Source organism: Lissotriton helveticus, chromosome 5_1, assembly GCF_964261635.1.
Source record: "Lissotriton helveticus chromosome 5_1, aLisHel1.1, whole genome shotgun sequence".
In the NCBI taxonomy this organism is placed as follows: Eukaryota; Metazoa; Chordata; class Amphibia; order Caudata; family Salamandridae; genus Lissotriton; species Lissotriton helveticus.
Window position 1 is genome coordinate 1,917,474,125 of NC_136065.1, and position 17,382 is coordinate 1,917,491,506.

The 17,382-nt window shown below is 43.6% G+C and overlaps 1 protein-coding gene across 1 annotated transcript; it reads left to right on the forward strand.

Moving 5' to 3' along the window:
• Nucleotides 1-304: 304 nt before the first annotated feature.
• Nucleotides 305-15,795, forward strand: LOC144753878 (keratin, type I cytoskeletal 12-like). The gene is made up of 8 exons (XM_078641415.1): nucleotides 305-890; nucleotides 3,325-3,407; nucleotides 7,955-8,111; nucleotides 10,038-10,196; nucleotides 10,303-10,428; nucleotides 12,221-12,438; nucleotides 12,884-12,939; nucleotides 14,187-15,795. Exons 1-8 carry the CDS (start codon nucleotides 456-458, stop codon nucleotides 14,282-14,284), a joined length of 1,332 nt encoding a protein of 443 aa, XP_078497541.1. The 5' UTR covers nucleotides 305-455; the 3' UTR covers nucleotides 14,285-15,795.
• The last annotated feature ends 1,587 nt before the right edge of the window (nucleotides 15,796-17,382 follow it).

Here is a 17,382-nt window from a genome sequence, read left to right on the forward strand (position 1 = left end):
TACTTAATTATGCTGCAAAGATGAAACGAAATCGCATCAAGGTTGGCCTCTCCCACTCCACCCTTTTCTCAACTTCCTATCATCACTGGATGGTAAACAGCCACGCGGCGTCCACAACTCAAGCAAAATGGGGCTTCGGGAGAAAGGGACCACTCCTAACTAATGGTAATTGCTGTAGGTGGTAGGGTTTGCCCTCAGGAGAGGCCTGGTCTGAGGCTTGGAACACCCATGGTCCTCTCTATAAAAGGATGGGTTAGCTCTCAGTCGAACTCTACCACTTTCCTTGGAGGCGATTGGTGCTTGCCACACGACTGCGGCATCTTAGACTTTCCAGGCGAGCAGAGTCATTGAAGATTTTTTGGGGTGCACCTGGGAGAGTACCTCATCAAAGATCTGTTTTTGGGGACTTTCCACCAGTTGGTAGATTTAAGTGTGGTGGTGGTTCTAAGTTGATAATGTCCGCTTGGCAATCCGGATCGGGGCTCCATCATGGAGGTCACGCTAGTGGCTACTCCAGTGGACAACAAACTGTCCCATTGAAAGGCCTTCAAAGCCACAATGGTGGTATCTCTGTGGGTGTTGGTGCCTTTGGCAGTGCTGGTGGTGGCATGAGTAGAGAACGTTGGAGTAGCTATGGTGGCGGTGCGACAAGTAGTGGCAGAGGTTGGGGTGGCGGAGGGGATTCTCTTCTCTCTGGTGGGGAGAAGGAGACCATGCAGAACCTCAACACCCGCCTCTCCTCCTACCTGGGCAAAGTGAAGTCCCTGGAGGAGGCCAATGCCGACCTGGAGTATAAAATCAAAGAGTGGTACAAGAAAAACGCTGAATGCAGCGCAGGAGGCCCCGACTGCAGCAACTACTTCAAGCAGATTCAGGAGCTTCAGAAACAGGTAGGACTGATGCTCTGAGGAGTGCTTCTAGCCACCTTCACTTCAGAATGTAATATATTGTGGTTTTCTTCTTTTCGCTTGTGATGGGCCTGACTCGGCTGAAGCTAGTAACCACAAGCAACAAGAGCCAAGCTGGAGTCCCCCCAGGTTCTTTCTGTAAGGTGGAAGCAGTGAATCAACATGATCTGTGATCTCAATAGGATTTGTCTGCCATGCCACACAAAAACAATATCTGATGGCTGTAAGAAAGCGTGGCACATCGCGCCACACCTCATTTATAGCATCGTTAAAAGTGCCCGCCTTGATGTTGCCAGTGATTAGGCTCATTTGTGGAACACACTACTGATGTAATTACCTCTAGGAGCTGCGTTTGTAAACTAGCCTCGAGAAGGAGTAAACTAACAATTTAAAACAAATGTGTGGGTGTGTCGAAAGCGCTGTCTGCCAAGCAGCATCCTTACTGTACACGTTTGATGAACTATTGCTTGTGTTGGGAAAGACCTGCACTTCAAGGAAATAACACTTTGTTTTGAAACGTATGTGATGAGAGAGGTAGTGTCTGAGCCTGTAGGATTTATGGAGAATGTCATATGTGTTTTCCTAAGCTATTCGCTTAGGAACTCTGGGGCATATTATCAAGAACAGGCGATAAAATTATCGCCGCTTTATCGGCAGGAAACTGCCGCTAAAGCGGCGATAATGGGCTTGATAATATGCCCTTGTCTATTCCCATAGCAGCCTTGTGAATTCCCATAGCAGCCCAGATTAACACCAGAACCTGGGCTGGTATGGGAATTCACAAGGACATATTATCAAGCCCATTATCGCCGCTTTAGCGGCAGATTCCTGCCGATAAAGTGGCGATAATGTTATCGCCTGTTCTTGATAATATGACCCTCGCTTAGCTCTTCCTTCCTGGAAAAAAAAGTTGCCATAGATGTCAATCTGTGATATCCCTCCATGGTCAGAAGCTGCTCCATCTTTGGTTTCCATGGCGCTGTCCTTGCTATCTCTAATCTCAGGGGTCATGAAGGCGGGATATTAGGGCCCTGTTTGCTTCTGCAGTTTTCATTATTTGCTCTTACCATAGCTCCAAAGCAGCAGATAAGAGACTGGTGAGGGCCAAGTGTAGCACAAGTGGCCAATCCCATCATGGCGTCAGTGGGCAAACTGTATGTGATGTCACTTCCGCTCCCCTTGGCTTATCTATGAGTCTGAGTCCATGGACGTTTCTGTAGGATCGAGAGGTCAAGTGAAAGACCAAGCCGAAAAAAGCAAAGCTGACTGCTGTGACTGGATGCGCTGGTTCCACAGCGAATGAGTGCTTTGAATTTAAAGTGCTTTAAATGCCTTCAAATGTCCGTATGGCAAAAGTCACTAAACTTGACTGCAAATTAGGTGCAAGAGCGCTTTTGCAGTTTGTAGGCTATTATTCAGCCATAGCACTTGATCCAACTTGAACTTCTGATAAATCAACTGAATTGACGTTTCTACTCAAAATTAATTGAAAAAAAAAAACAATGGTGTTTTTAAACAGTACGTTGGTGAAAAAGACCACAGCGTTTAGGGGCATATTTACAAGCCCCTTTCGCCACCACAACGTCACTTTCAGTGACTTTGTGGTGGCAATAGGGGCTTCGCCTTATTTACAAGGCACCTTTTCCCGTCCTTGTAAATGTGGCCCCTTTACAGGTCGCACTTTGCGAGAAAGGGACGTTCCATGGGTATTGCTGTAAGTGTTCCCACGTAGCACCCATGGAACAAGACAATCATAACTCTGGAAATGCGTCTGAATGCTATGCCACCCTAGGCGTGGGGAGCAAGGCGCAATGAGGAGAAATGTTTTCATTTCTCCTCGCTTTTTCCTATTTCAATGCCTGCTGCATTCTACAGCACACATTGAAAGAGGAAAATGCCTGTAGTGGTTGTTTTTGTGCAGGAAGGTGCCCGTTCCTCTACAAAAACAATCTCCCATGGCGCATGCATCCTTGCACCATGGTGCAAGGGGGCCTCCGCCGGCGCATGGCAGCAGTTTGTGCACCAGCGGAGGAGAGAGCACAGGAATGCAACATATCCTTGTAAATATGTCGCATTGCTGTGCTTTGGAAGTGCCGCAGCGTGGCACAGCCAAAATGTACAGGAAGGTGACCCTTCCTGCACATAAACAATCTTCCCCTAAACGCAGGCAAGGGCGCCTGCGTTGGCACTAGGCTGCTACGTTTAGCGCCAGCGCAGGGGGAAATGCAGGGCTGCACTGTACTGTAAGTATGGTGCAGCTCTGTGTTTCTGTAGTGGTGGAGTACAACTTTAGGCCAGGAAGACTAACGCCTCTCTCCGCTACTTCATTGTAAATATGGCCCACAGTGTGAAAAGTGTTGAGTGTATAGCCCAAGGGAATGTATTGTCACGTCCAGCTTGTCCTATTGTCTTCCAGATCATAGCTGCTTCCATTGACAATGCCAAGACCATCCTGCAGGTGGACAACGCAAGGCTGGCACTGGATGATTTCAAAATGAAGTGAGTTTGGGGGAGTTGGGGTGGGGGAGGGGAGATGGTCATTTCTTTCCTCGCAGAAAATTAAACATGATGAAAGTCATCCTTTTGAAGCTAAGCTCAACAAAAGACCTGATGAGATGTTAACTGGCAACATTTATAAAACCTGATGAAAGCCCACCAAAATAAGCTGACTTTTTTGTTATTGAAATATTAAACCTGAACACCAGGAAGGGGAGGATGGGAGTTGTCGCTGTGGGAACATTGCTGGAAGGTCACCGTCCACCACCCTACACTTCCAGTTTGTTTAGCTCAGTATTTGAAGCTCTTTTTCAACCCTGATCTTACTGTTTACTCCTCCTCCTTCGTACCCCTTTTTCTTCCCTTTTCTCTATTATTCTGAGTCAAAGTTGGATGATGCTGAACAATAAATCCCGATCCCTAAAAATGAGTGCCAAGAGAGGGCATGAGGGGAAAATATTGGAGATGGCGCAAAAAGTATGCTAAAAGTCTAAAAGCAATATTTGGTGAAAAATGCACATAAGGTGGGGAGCAGAGGGAGACAGGGTGCACATATTTGTCTAAACCATGTAAAGTGTGTATGTATTAGACTTACACATTGTAAACTGAGCCATCAAGCAACGGAGTGCAGTGGGATTGAGATAGGCTGTCCAGGCAGGCACATGGCAGGTAATGGATGTAGCATGATCTTAAAGTCGTGGCTTGAGAAGGGGGATAGTAGTATTTTTATGGGCCGACTACGCACAGAGGGACGCGCTGTTTAGAGTCGCCAGTAGTGGGGTGTTATTTTGCGATGAGGTGTTGCTGGAAGAGGTGAGTCTTCAGTTCCTTCTAAAAGGATGGGGCCAGTCATCTTTGGACTGGGATGGAGTTCTTTGTCTTGGGAGTGGTTCACCAGCTGTCTTAGTCTAGGTTGTTGGAAAGGTGGTGTATTGGTGTTGACTGCCTTGAGGTATGATGAAGCAGATCTTGTAGGGGATGCGTGTCAATAGTGGAGCCAGAGGAACCTTCAGAGATCTGGAACTATCCTGACATATTTATGAAGACATTTGCTTAAATGAACTGCTTTATTCAAAGTAATTTACAGAAGGTAGGTGAGTCTCTGGGAATGCCGGCAGAAAACCTTGTCGCAGTCGAGATGATATGAGATAAGACCAGTGCTTAGATGGTGTTCCTGAAGGCAGCTTCGAACGAACGAAACATCTTTTTGAGTTTTTGGAGGACGGTCAGTTGATGCTTTAGTGCAATCTGGGTCTTGAGGCTGAATCTGGTGTTGATGTGGAAGCTGAATGACTTAGTGCTATTTGAGAATTGACAGATGACCCGGTACATATTTATTTTGGAAAGCTTTTCATGTACCTCTAGTTGTGGAACAGAAATCTATGAAAATACCAGAAAGGAAACATGGGTTGGGATTATGTGAAGGGGTGTGCGAGATTCTGTTGGTTGTGGCCAGCAAAGTTTTACAAATTTACAATTTCACTCAGCCGTTTTACCCACTTTATGAGATCATTGTTGTGCTAGTTGAACCCAGCCATCCTGGAATCTGTATGGAGAGTGCTATGCAAGTTTATCGGTTACACACCTTTTCTACATACAATGGCGCATAATTGTGGCGTTTCCCTCAGTAAGTCTTATGCAGAGTTTTTCTAGGGAAAATAGCACTGTACAGGTGAAGAACACTCTTTCCTGTAAAGAATGTCTAATGCGAAATTATTCTGTTCATGTTAAAGATTTGAGTGGTATACATTGTCACAGACATCCAGGTTTTCGTGATTTAGTCGCAAATCGAAAGCTGCAATCTTCATGATGCTGCTTGGTTTTCAACACAAAAAGATACTCCCAAATGTGCAAGTTCCATATTTGAAAAATAACTGCTTTGAAGGATAATCTTCCGTCCTTATGATTTAGTCTGCTTTGATCGAGCAGTGCTAACCCAAGACTTCATCAGCTCAGAATTCATCAATATGTTCTCAATTGTGTTGCATTCCTCGGACTGAGACTATGGTAGGCCCGGGTTGGTAATCTGTACTTGGCAGGAATTCATGAATTCTGCAACAGGAGTACAATGCCTGCTCTGGCCAACGACAGCCACAGATGGGGCAAAATGTGCAGTTTGCTGGTCCCAGTTGCTGCTGTGCCTCTGTTTTCAATTTATTAAGAGGTGGATATGTCAAGAACCGTCTATCTAGGGGTTAAAGTGAATAAATGAGAGTTATTTTCTTTTTATTAAAATGGCTTAATGTATAATAGGTCCGAAGTGCTGATTCTAATGTTTGTCATTATAGTATACACACCACTGCTAATGTCTGAAGACCACTGCATGTCTTACAAATACCCAAGAGGTATATGAATATGAACAGCATATCTAAATGCTGAACCTGAATTTATGTTCATATTATTGTGCATTAATCCTAGCCACATTAGCCATTATTTGTCTTATTTGAGGGGGTTTAATGCAAATACTGCTGTGTGAATTCTTTCATTTCTACCGCATACTGACATAACTCTGCACAGACCTTCTAATACTTGATTCCTCTAATTCACAGAAAAGAACGGTGCATTGTATTCTGCATTTGGGCTACCAAGCTTTATAATGCGTATTCAACCAAAAGAATTTCTTTCTCACCACAAGAAATTTCACATGGTTTAATATTCCTACGCGCTGCCATGCCACCAACTACAGCTTGCGCTGGTTTCAACTTAACATTGCAGATCAGCTGCAACGGTGTTATTACTGACAGAGAGATTGTCATGTAAACATACTTTTGTCTACAGGGCACTACTTGAAAGAGAACATGCGTGCCTGTCCAAAAAAAAGATTGTATCAATCTATCTATTGAGAGTAAACGCAAAAGAGTAAGCTGTAGGTGTCTTTCACAAATCAAGGTATTTCTCAAAGGTATTTAATGTTACAGAGTACATTTTGGAACAAAACTGACTGCGGGTGAGCACTTTGGCCTTTATTATCTTGTAATGTTAATAGAACATTCCTATAACCAAACCCACATTAAAACATTCTAAAAGCAAATACGATTAGACGTCAACCACTATTCGTTCTGAGATGTGGTCTTGTGGCTAAATTGAATGTGAATGCAATTTATGAAGCACAAACTCATGCCCGAGGGCGTCTTGGCGCTATCAGACGAGGGAAAAGGTCCAGAAATTATTTAAGAGCATAGTTTCCTTGCAGGAGTACAACTACCCTTTAGTCTTGTGAGAAAAATAAGGTCTTTAGAGACTTTCTGAAGATAAGTATTGGTTGATAAACTTGGAACCTTGAGGACTGGGTTCTGATCATGAAGTTGGACATTCACAATTACAAAGAAAGATTCAAAAGACATCATTTTTATTGGTAGAAGGGGTAATGGTTCACCTGCAACATATACTTTACCTAGAGAGATGAACAAGCTAGCACCATTCATGTTTTGGCATATGATCAAATAGTATATGATGCAAGGTTGGTCACATGATTGCTCTATGCCATATGCTTAACAGAAAAACCTGTCAATATTGGTACTGTAATTTATAGGTATAATAGTTTCATTGTATTGCATCATTCATCCCCACTTGCCTTAACAACTCACCTGTCTAATGAATATGGAGCCTGTCTTATGTAAGGAGTTATTTTAACAAGAGCTAATGAGAATTCCACACCAAATGATGTTTGCTGCATAGACCTCTCCTTGTAAAGTTTCTCAACATTTGTGTGAAACTGGAAACACACCTCAGAGTTGAGGAAAACATCCATTATTACTGTGTTATCCTCCCCTTTGACACACCTAATAAGACGACATATGGTGGTATTGGCATTTTCTGGGTGCAGTATCACCCCCAGAGAATTCTCCGGGGGTAGTAATCAGGGTGTGAGAGACAGGCAGAGCAATGCTGTGCTGAGAATCTGCTCAGCGGAAGGGCTTCCATACGGCTCCAGCCAATGTAGGAGAAAAGAGGGATTGATGTTGAGTGATCCTTGCCTAAGAGATAGTGTTTAAACCAGGAAAGACAGTCCTAATTTACAAAGGATGGCTTGTCACTTTTGTCCTAGGAGAGACAGACTTAATTAAGACTGTCTTAAGGTGAGCCATCAGGCCAGTATAGTTCGAAGAGGATGAAGAGCTAAGATTTCGGCCTCGCAGATAACAACTTAATTCTGATTTTAAGAACCTTAGGTGGCCCTACTCTGCACAACGTTTCTCGTAGAAACGCGTCATTAATAAATGAACATAAATAAAATTTTGAAGCTGTGAATATTAAACCTGACTGTAAGATATTATCAATGTGACATTTTTACATTTGCAAAGTCACTGACTAAAATGATAATTTGCAACAACGTTAAACGTAGTAGTAGGCAGAGTAAGAGATGGTAAAAAATGGTTTAAAAAAAAGTAAGAGACTTTGTAAATATGACAACAGGTTCCAAGAAGAGCTAGGATATATTTTTCTTGTGGCGATTTAGATTAATAATGCTCCTTTGCGCGCTCGCTTCGAGTATCACCTGATTATATGCTCCGTAATGTGCTAGCCCTGTTGTCTCTCTCTGGTTCCAGGTTCGAGAACGAGCAGCGCCTGCGCGTCAGCGTGGAGGCGGATAACAATGGCCTTCATAAAGTCCTGGATGAGCTGAGAATGGACAAATCAAGCCTGGGTGTGCAGGTGGAGAGCCTGACTGAGGAGCTAGCCGCCCTCAAGAAGAACCACGAGGAGGTAGGCTGGGGTCTGTCAGAGCGGACGCGACACGCTGTGAGTGTGCAATACCACACACCGACTGACTTATGGAGAAACCAATGTATGTCACCAGTGCAGTCACATAGAAAATAGGATTGGGATGAGGCATTCACTTGTCATGTAACATGACGTGTCTCACTCTGCCTCAGTCCTGCCAGGATTTTATAGGCACCTGCTTGTCTGGCAAAGTCTGTATCTTTTCTAAGACCAGAAGTCTTACAACAGGTGCAGCCATTTGCCCTACCTCTTGCCCATACCCAGGTAATGGTATTTTGCACACCTCTCCTCCAACATGCCCTGGTGTTCTTTTAGAAGAAATGCAAAGTGATGTCTTGTACCTAATGTTAAGGGCGAACTGTGATGCCCAAACCTGCTGTGCTTCGGTGTCTGAGACACAGGTTTCTATGAGCATTCAGGGGCTCATTGACAACAAAATGATGCAATGCGGTGCCGCAAGCCAGCCTGCTGCACCATAAGGAAAGGGCAAGGATGTGTCATATTTACGGCAATATGACACATCCCTGTCCTTTTCATTGCGTTGGCGCTGTTTAGACCGTTTAGCGCTAATATTAGGTGCCTGCATTGAAATCCAGTTGTTTTTGTATAGGAAGGGACACCTTTCTTCACAAAATCAATTGTTGCTCCTGCCCTGGGAGGCATATGGTTTTGACGCATGCCCAGATTTACGCTATGTTGTGAATCTGGGAATGTGTTAAATGCCATGGGCGTTGAGTGGGAACACCCACTGCAACACCCATGACAGACCTCTCAGGCGCAGTGTGAGGCAATGCAGCAACTTGCGCTGCATTGCCTCACACCGTATCTGCGAGGCCATGAAAATTCATGCAGGGTGGCTTTCTGTGGCCTCGTAGATAAGGGCCTACACTGTGTGCCTCTGGAACGTCACAAAAGTGACGCTCCGGTGGCGAACATTTGCTGCAAGGGGCTTGTAAATAAGCCTTTCGGGGCCCCTTGCGCTGCCGGAACATCACTTTTTTTGGCTTAATACTGCCTCGTAAATATCATCCCCGTAATGCAGTTTTCTGCGTTAAAGGGGAGTGCAATGGGTGTTGCTGGGGCATTCCCAGCAACATCCATGACCTTTGAAACTCTCCCAGATTTATGAGAAATCGTAAATTTGAGGCAGCGTCAAAAAACTTTCGCCTCCCCTGAGGCGTAAGGGAGGTACAACGAGGCAAAATATCTTTATTTCTCCTCGTTTTTCTTTTCTATATGTGTGCTGCATTCTTCAGCACACATAGAAAGAGGAAAATGCCTCTTGTGATTGTTTTTGTGCAGGAAGGGTTCCCTTCCTGCACCAAAATAATCATCCCCGCAACACAGGCACCCTTGCACCATGCGTTGCGTTGGTTCACGGCAACCCATTGTGTGCAGGCGCAGGGGAAAAACACAGGAATGCTTCGTATCTAATAGATACGGCGCATTCCTGCCCTTTTCGTTTGTCATCGTGCAGCGCTTCAGGAAGGCCTTCGGTGCTGCCCTATTGCAAAAAACAATAAATGAGGCTCTCAGTTTCAAAGAATTGTCTTAACTTTGCTTACATTTTCCATTGAATATTGACTAATTCTTCTATGTATTGATATATATGTTGTCAGTAATTAGTCAAGACCCGAATTAACCAATATTGTACTGCAGATATGTATCATTGTATCTTCAAAATTAGACAAGCACTCAGTTTTCCAAAATTCAGGAATAAAATTGGGAATTTGCAATTAGCCTGACACCTTTCACAAACACAAAACTCACTCTCCTAAAAACCTTGAGGACCATATTCACAAACAATTTTTCTTGCCTATCACTGATGCCACAACACGCAGACTGGACTAGGCTCATGCTGGACCGAAATGAATCATTAAACTGTACTTTTTGTGTCCCAATGCCCAGGAGATGAAAGGAAATCAGCCAGCAGGCGGACAGCTGAGTGTGGAGATTAACGCTGCTCCAGGAATCGACCTGCTGAAGGTCCTGAACGATATGAGGGCACAATATGAATTCATGGCCGATAAGAACCGCAAAGAAGCCGAATGCAAGTTCAACGAAGCGGTAAAACCAGCGACAGAAAAAACAAAGGCGGAAGGTTTTCTGTACCAAAGTCTACATGCACTTGGATTTCTTTAATGTTCTCTATTGTTTTTGTCTCGTCCCCCAGTGCAAGGACCTGAACAAAGAAATTGACTGTGGCAGTGACCAAATGCATTCAGGCAGGAGTGAGATCTGTGACCTCAAGCGCAGCCTCCAAGCTCTGGAGATCGAGCTGAGGGCAGCCTTGGCCACGGTACGTGACTGTGGACCCTGGTAATGTCCATGCTATGGACCTGTTTATGAGAGCGGCGGACTTACGACTGCCGTACTCACCGTGGCGCACCACTGGCAGTACACAGTCTGCCGGATTATGACTCTCTGAGTTGTTCCGGCAGTGGGCCGTCGGCTGTGCCATGCAGCCGCCGTTCCTTGGTGGTGGCACGTAGAGAGGCTATGCAATATGCTGAGCAGATGTGGTGCGGTCCCGCCCAGCATATTACGAGTTTTCCCACCGCCAGCCTTTTCATGGGCATGAGTTCACCATGAAAAGGCTGGCAGTGGGGAAACAAAGGGGGCCTTACAGGGCCCCCATTCTCCCCACCATGGGGATGCATTCAGGGGGGCACAACATGCACCCCCATTTCTCGCACGGCATGGACTTCACAGTCCATGCTGTACTGGAAATTTTTTACCGTTCCCATTACGGTGCCTGTTTTTCTGGCACCACTACGGGAAAGGCAAAAGGATCATCTGCCTGCACAAGTTGAACTTGTAATCAGGTCGGCGGTCTTTGCGTTGCTTTGGTGCAGCTTTGCCAGTGGAGAGCCGGCACGAATGCTCAAAAGTTGTAATCAGCCCATATGAATACTTGACCTCCATAAGGTGGAATTCTAAGAGGGAAAGCATTGGGCAAGAATGTTTTCAACCTACATTCCATATTTTGAAAACAATGGCCAGAATGAAATTTCCTGACTCCACTGGAAAATTAAAGTCATCTAAAATGAATTCACCAGCACAATCAATTTTTGTAGACCTGTCTGTCTACTCCTTCTGAACCACCAAAACGTATTGTTTTCTAACTTTCAAAATTTCTTGTTCCCGAGATAGCTTCTCCATACATTTGTTGCTCCCTCAGCATTATTTAAATGGGTGAAGGGCTCAAATTTGGGTGTTAATTTTTTGCCGTTGGTTGATCGTCTTTGGCAGTCCTTTTAATTTGTTTTGCCTCTTCATTCCTAGATTATCTATGGCTTCTTTGTTCTGTCTTGGTGTCTATTGCTCCTCATAGTCATTCCTTTTACTTCTTGACTTTCCTCTGACTCCTTGAACTTCCTGGTTCCACCATAGCAATCTGTGTTTTTATTTACTTTGAGTTGCTCCTTGGTTTACTGGGGCTCATTTGGAGTTTGCAGGAAGTGGGAGCACAATTAAATGTCGGTACTCCTACCCCATCATAATTGTTATTGCCCCAACCAATTTAGAGGTGGGGAACAACAGGGTTTGTGACTGTAGAGCATCAGCTGCCTCTGTAGTTTGAAACATTTGACCTGATGGCACGTCCTGCAGAGGGATATGAGGGCGTAGTCACCCAACCTATTTAGAGCAGGTGGCCATCACTAGAATTACTTGTTTAAAACCACCAGATGAGACGTTCTCTGGCAGGGAAATTTCACAATGGGTCCCAAGCATAGGCAAATGCTCCCTGTATATCAGACCATTGTTTTATGTTGTTTTTTCAAGAGCAAGTTCCCAGTTTAGGAGTTTGTTCTTGAAAAGTAATAAAAAATTGCTAATTAGGCACAACAAACAACACACCCGGTCAGCCGCTCTGAATGCAGCTGGTAGACTACTTTGAGAGAGGAGGCAATGGTGCTGCTGACCTGTTAGGCTCGAGCGTCTCCCCCTGGAGTCTTATGGAGTTTGCTTGCGTTTTGTCTTGACGTCGATTGTGTCTTCCTTTCCAGTTCTTAATATCCCTTATCATTCCTTGCCTGTCCTTGTAATTTTTGTTCTTTTTTTGCCATTCTCTGTTCTTTCGTCAACAGAAAAAATCCCTTGAAGAGACCCTTGCAGAAACAGAAGGACGCTACTGCCTGCAGCTCTCCCAGCTACAAATCCAGATCAGCACAGTAGAAGAGCAGCTAGCCGCCATCCGGTGTGAGACCTCCAACCAGTGTGCAGACTACGAAGACCTCCTGGATATCAAGACCCTGCTGGAGAAGGAGATCGAGACCTACCGACGCCTCATGGATCAAGATGGCGCGTAAGTTGATTGCTTATGAGTAACTCATCATCGCGCTGTTTACTGCTAACAAAATAGGGAAAATAGGCTTGTTGTTCGCTATCAACACAGCGCTGGTTTGCTTCTACCAAGTGGGGGATCATGAAGTAGAAGGTTCACTTTTCAATATAATCATTAAAATGCTGAAAAAAACTATTGCCCAGTCCATCAATTTTTCTCATGATTGGAGTGCTCGAGAAGGGCAGTATAATCATTGATTTTACAAACTAAAGCACAGACATTATTATTTTCTACTGCTAAATTTGAAAAACCATACATAGAATGTAATATATGTAAGTTCTATGCCCAGGCTAGTGTTTAATGCTATGCCTAGATTTAAATACCATATGATACACGTTTTACCATTGGCAATCTAACACTGTTGCAATAAGTTCATGCTTGTAAATTCAATTTTTTTTTCTTGCAGGGCTTTCCCGAGTTCACAGTCGAGGTCACAATTGGGATCCCAGTCACAAAGCAGAGGTGAGTTTATTTTATGATGGCTAGACATAATTTTCTTAAAGGCTGCTAGTTTTCTAGTTTTCATGACTCACATTGTGTTTTCTGCAACTGGCTGTTGTAAGGGGTAAGACCAAGTGCTGCTCAAAATGTCCTACATGAGGTCAAAGAAGCCAAGTTTAACCATCAAAGGTTGCTCTGTTTCTTAAAGATGTAAGCAGATCAGAAATCCAAATGAAGGACTTGACATTTCTCCAGCTTTACCTCTAAAATGTAGAGGTGATCCTCAAGCCTGTATTTGGAAAAAAGAAGATGCCTCTTCCATTTACTACATCATATCATTAATTCATGCCTGCAAAAAATGGTAGAAGTGCTGTCCAAGCGTGTTTGGTTTGATTGAAATTATATTGGATTTAAGGACAACTGTCATGTCTGTAAGTCCAGGACAGATGCCATTTTCTCAGCCATACAAAAGAAGATTAATTTAAGACAGTAGCCTTTAGAATGGTCCCCTGGAGGCCAATTAATACCAAATGTCATTTGGGCTACGATATCACATAACAGGCAAGGCTGCGACCCATTTAGGTGTGGTGTGAAGTGTTACAATACCTCCCTTGGAAATCCCACCTATTGGCCAATGGAGGTTCTGTAAGGAAATAGTATTTAGGCACATTTTTCAAATTAGTGGATGAGTGATTAGGTACATTTTCATATAATTGTTGTTCTATACAATAGATGCCTGAGGGAGTGAAAACCAGGAGTGAATACAGCAGAGCAATATTTTGTTGGACTAAATCAATAAATACAAAGTTCTCTTTTGGTACATTTCACATGTCCTGTGTTTTTCTATCCCCTTCTGCCAACTCACCAGTCATCATACTCGAATGCCCTCATGTGCCACATGTCTCTATTACAGTGTCCCTCTCAATTAAAATAAAAATAAAAAATAAAAACATCCTGCAGGGTGCATGAAAATAATATTTGAAAATATCATGTTGTCTATTTTTCTGATCACCACTGCTCCAAAGGCTTTTATCAAAACAGCTAACTTGCAAACGTGGCATTCCCCAGAGCAGTGCATGATGGTCTACCATTTACAGCTCTGATTTGCATACCGAAGCCTGGGTAGCTTTGCTTTGCGGCATAAAAATTTAAAATCTCTATTAAGGGAGAAAAAGGATGATGAAGATGATCACGAAGCCTGCCCATCTTTTCTTCTGTCATGATTATGAAGTTCTCCAGGTCTCATGCATTATCTTTTATTTTTCTAGGTCCACAGAAAACAAGGAAGGTCCAGACAATAGTTCAAGAGGTGATCGATGGAAAAGTGATCTCAGAAAACGTGAAGGAGACAGTAGTACCAATGTAAACTCTGAAAGTAAAATGGCCTTCTTTGATCCTGCCAACTCCACAGATCTAACATTTAAGGTCATTTGCCTATACCTAAAGAGGTAGAAGCCCCAGATCTAGTACACTTTTCCACGCTATTTACACCACTGTCTACACTGCTAAGCCTTAATGACCCGTAATAGGGTGTGTAAAGTTGCAAACATTGCATTGTCAAAGTCTTTTTTTAAACTTTGCCTGCTTTGTGATTTGCAAAGCTGGTGATTTTTGAAAAAAAATTGGAGGAGACACAAAATAGTCAAAGATGGCCATGAAAAAAGTTCAACCAATAGGCTACAACCACTTCTCTCACAGGACCTTTAATTCATGCACAAAATACCTGCTGTGCATTTGTCCCAAGTTCATCTTTGCTGTCCATTTAGACTCTCTCTATCTCTCTCTCTCTCTGTCTATCTCTCTTTCTTTCTCTCTATCCCTCTCTCGCTCTCTCTTTCTCTCTCAGATGATCACAGATTGGCAAAAAATTGTCCAGCATCTGCTGGCTTTGGGCTGCTCAACTCCTAAATCTTGGTCTAGTCCAGCTTCAAGAAATTGTTCTTAAAACTTTATGGACCTCGTAGTTTGTTGTGTCTCAAAAGTACAAGAAAATCCCACTAATAGGCGTTTCTTGTAAGAGAAAAACGAAAGCTGCATCTACGTTTAGAACAACAAGGATTCAATGACAAATTCCATTAAAAAAATAGTTTAGGGGTAAAACTATATAGCCAAATAATTGTTGCCAAGAACATTTCACACCCAGGGCAAGGTTTAGGGAATTATTCTTTCCTAATTTCTTAAAGTGCAAAAGTTGTGTACCTTTCCAATTTTCTCACCAAAATTATGATTTTAGAATACCCTAGTTAAACTTTCTACAACCTAAATCACTAAGGCCCTCGTTAGGAGAGGCCTATAAATTGGAATCTGACTGATAACAGCAATTACTAGCCCCATTGGAATTATGAGCTCTGTGGAAACACCTTAGGTCACCTAACTTTCACCTAGGTATTTCGGCAGCTAAAAGCAGCCGATATCTCCAGGAGAAAGTCTGGCCCAAAATGAGGAATTACCAGGGAACCTGACCTAGAACTATTAATTCCCCGTGTAATTCCTCATTTCATAGAGGACCCTCTGGGTCCTACTTGTAATTGACCAGATTTTCCCCACCCATGGAGTTAGCGGTTTCCCTGGTATCGGTAACTCTGGGGGTGGAGAAAATCCAGCCCATTTACCACGCGACTAATTAAGAATGCCTAAGACTGTTCCTACTTCTTTTCCATTTCTGCTTAGACCTCCATTTTAAATTCTGTACCTTGGTGTCTGTTCTAACTCTGTGGCTTCTACCAGGATAGATATAGCCAAATTTGAAGAGCAGCCGGGAAGGTTGGGATCAGCGCTTGTGTCCAGCAAACTTCATGATCTTGCCTACAGTTTCAAGGGCTTAATTGTATACAGTTTAACAAAAGAGCTGTGCATTATTATGCCAAACCTACCTGTTCCTGCAATTTCTCGAAATAAATTATATTTCTGTTTGCAAGCATGACATGTTTGTTTGGAGTCGTCTTTGTATCTGTGAAAAGCAATCTATCTTTTGTGAGTGAGTGAGTGAGCGAGTGAGCGAGTGAGCGAGTGTGCGAGTGAGTGACGGAACGTTTGTTATCACTATTATAGCCCACTATACATTAAACCGTGTCAGTACGCATCTATTGGATAATCTCCACCAGCCCCTAAATGCATTTGTATGCCACGTGCCATGAAGTTTTTTGCATTTTTTCCTGCACTACATCCTTCGAGCGCCAATGTTTGTGCATCTTCTTCTTCTTGGCCTGATAACTGTTCCAATCCCTATAATAGTAGGGTGCATTTTCTTTCACACATCCCCTATCATACCCACTTCCATTGTTCTGCAAAATCTGCATAGGTATTCCATGTATATTGCTACAATCTCCCTAAATAACAGACACAACTCTGCCCTGTGTAGTAATTTTGAAAACTTTTCCCCCTGGTTTTCCTGCCCTTTTCTGTCCCAAATACATGTGTTTCCGCGCTAAAGTAGAAGTCTGAAGAGAGCAATTTACGCAGTTTCTGCTTTCCCTTCGACCCAGTCATTTTCTCTGGTGGAAATCTAGGTAGCTTGTTTCAATTTTTTTTAACAGTTCTGGCCATTGACCACTGTGACCAGTGGGGTCCTGTCCACTCTATCAGGCCTATTGCTGTCTGTTTTGTGATTGAACAACCCATTGCTTAATCCTAATGCATACACATGGGCATGTTCGAGGATGTTTGGCTACATGACAGGACCAGTCATCGCGTGTCCTTGGGGACTACCACTCAGCCCACGGAGCAAGTCCAAAAGATCCAAAACAGAGGAACAGACAGTCTTTTACAGTCCACTGTAGGGAGATTGGGTATAGAATATCATGTGAGATTTACATGCAATGGTACTGTGCTGCTCTTGCTTGGTCTCCATCATCCTCTTCCTATACAAGTATCATAATTCCAAGATACCTGGGGGCATATGTACAAGCCCCTATCACCACAAGAACGTCACTTTTTGGGACATTCCCGTGGCGATAGTGGCTTTGCCCTATGTACATTACAGCGTTAAGCCTCTTAACGTGGCTTAACGCAGCCTTGTACATAAGGCACCCTTTCACTCTATGTTTAGTGTGAAAGGGGCATGCGGTGGCTGTTGTGGTATGCGTTACACCGCAACACCCATTGTATTTGACGCTGTCCCCTATGTACAAGGTTGGCGTACATAAGAGGCAGCTCCAAAATTAGGACCAGGAAAATCCTGGTCTTAAGTGGCGAAACGAGGAGAAATTGGTTATTGCTCCTCATTTTTACTTTTTTCATGTGTGCTATCTTGTGCAGCACACATGGAACAAGCAAAATGCCATGGTTTGTTTATGTGCAGGAAGGGAAACCTTCATACAGGTAACCAAATCCCCCCTGCACACAGACACCCTTGCACTCTGGTGCAAGGGTGCCTGCATTGGCGCTAAATTGTTAAAACTTAGCGCCATCGCGGGGGGAAATGCAAGGCTGCACTACATTCTTGTAAATATGGTGCAGCCTTGT

Excerpts from the sequence above, each read along its gene's own strand:
- LOC144753878 (XM_078641415.1), top strand. The coding sequence starts at position 456 with ATGTCCGCTTGGCAATCCGGATCGGGGCTCCATCATGGAGGTCACGCT. Across the intron at positions 891-3,324 it reads TTCAGGAGCTTCAGAAACAG|ATCATAGCTGCTTCCATTGA; the intron begins GTAGGACTGATG and ends ATTGTCTTCCAG. Across the intron at positions 3,408-7,954 it reads CTGGATGATTTCAAAATGAA|GTTCGAGAACGAGCAGCGCC; the intron begins GTGAGTTTGGGG and ends CTCTGGTTCCAG.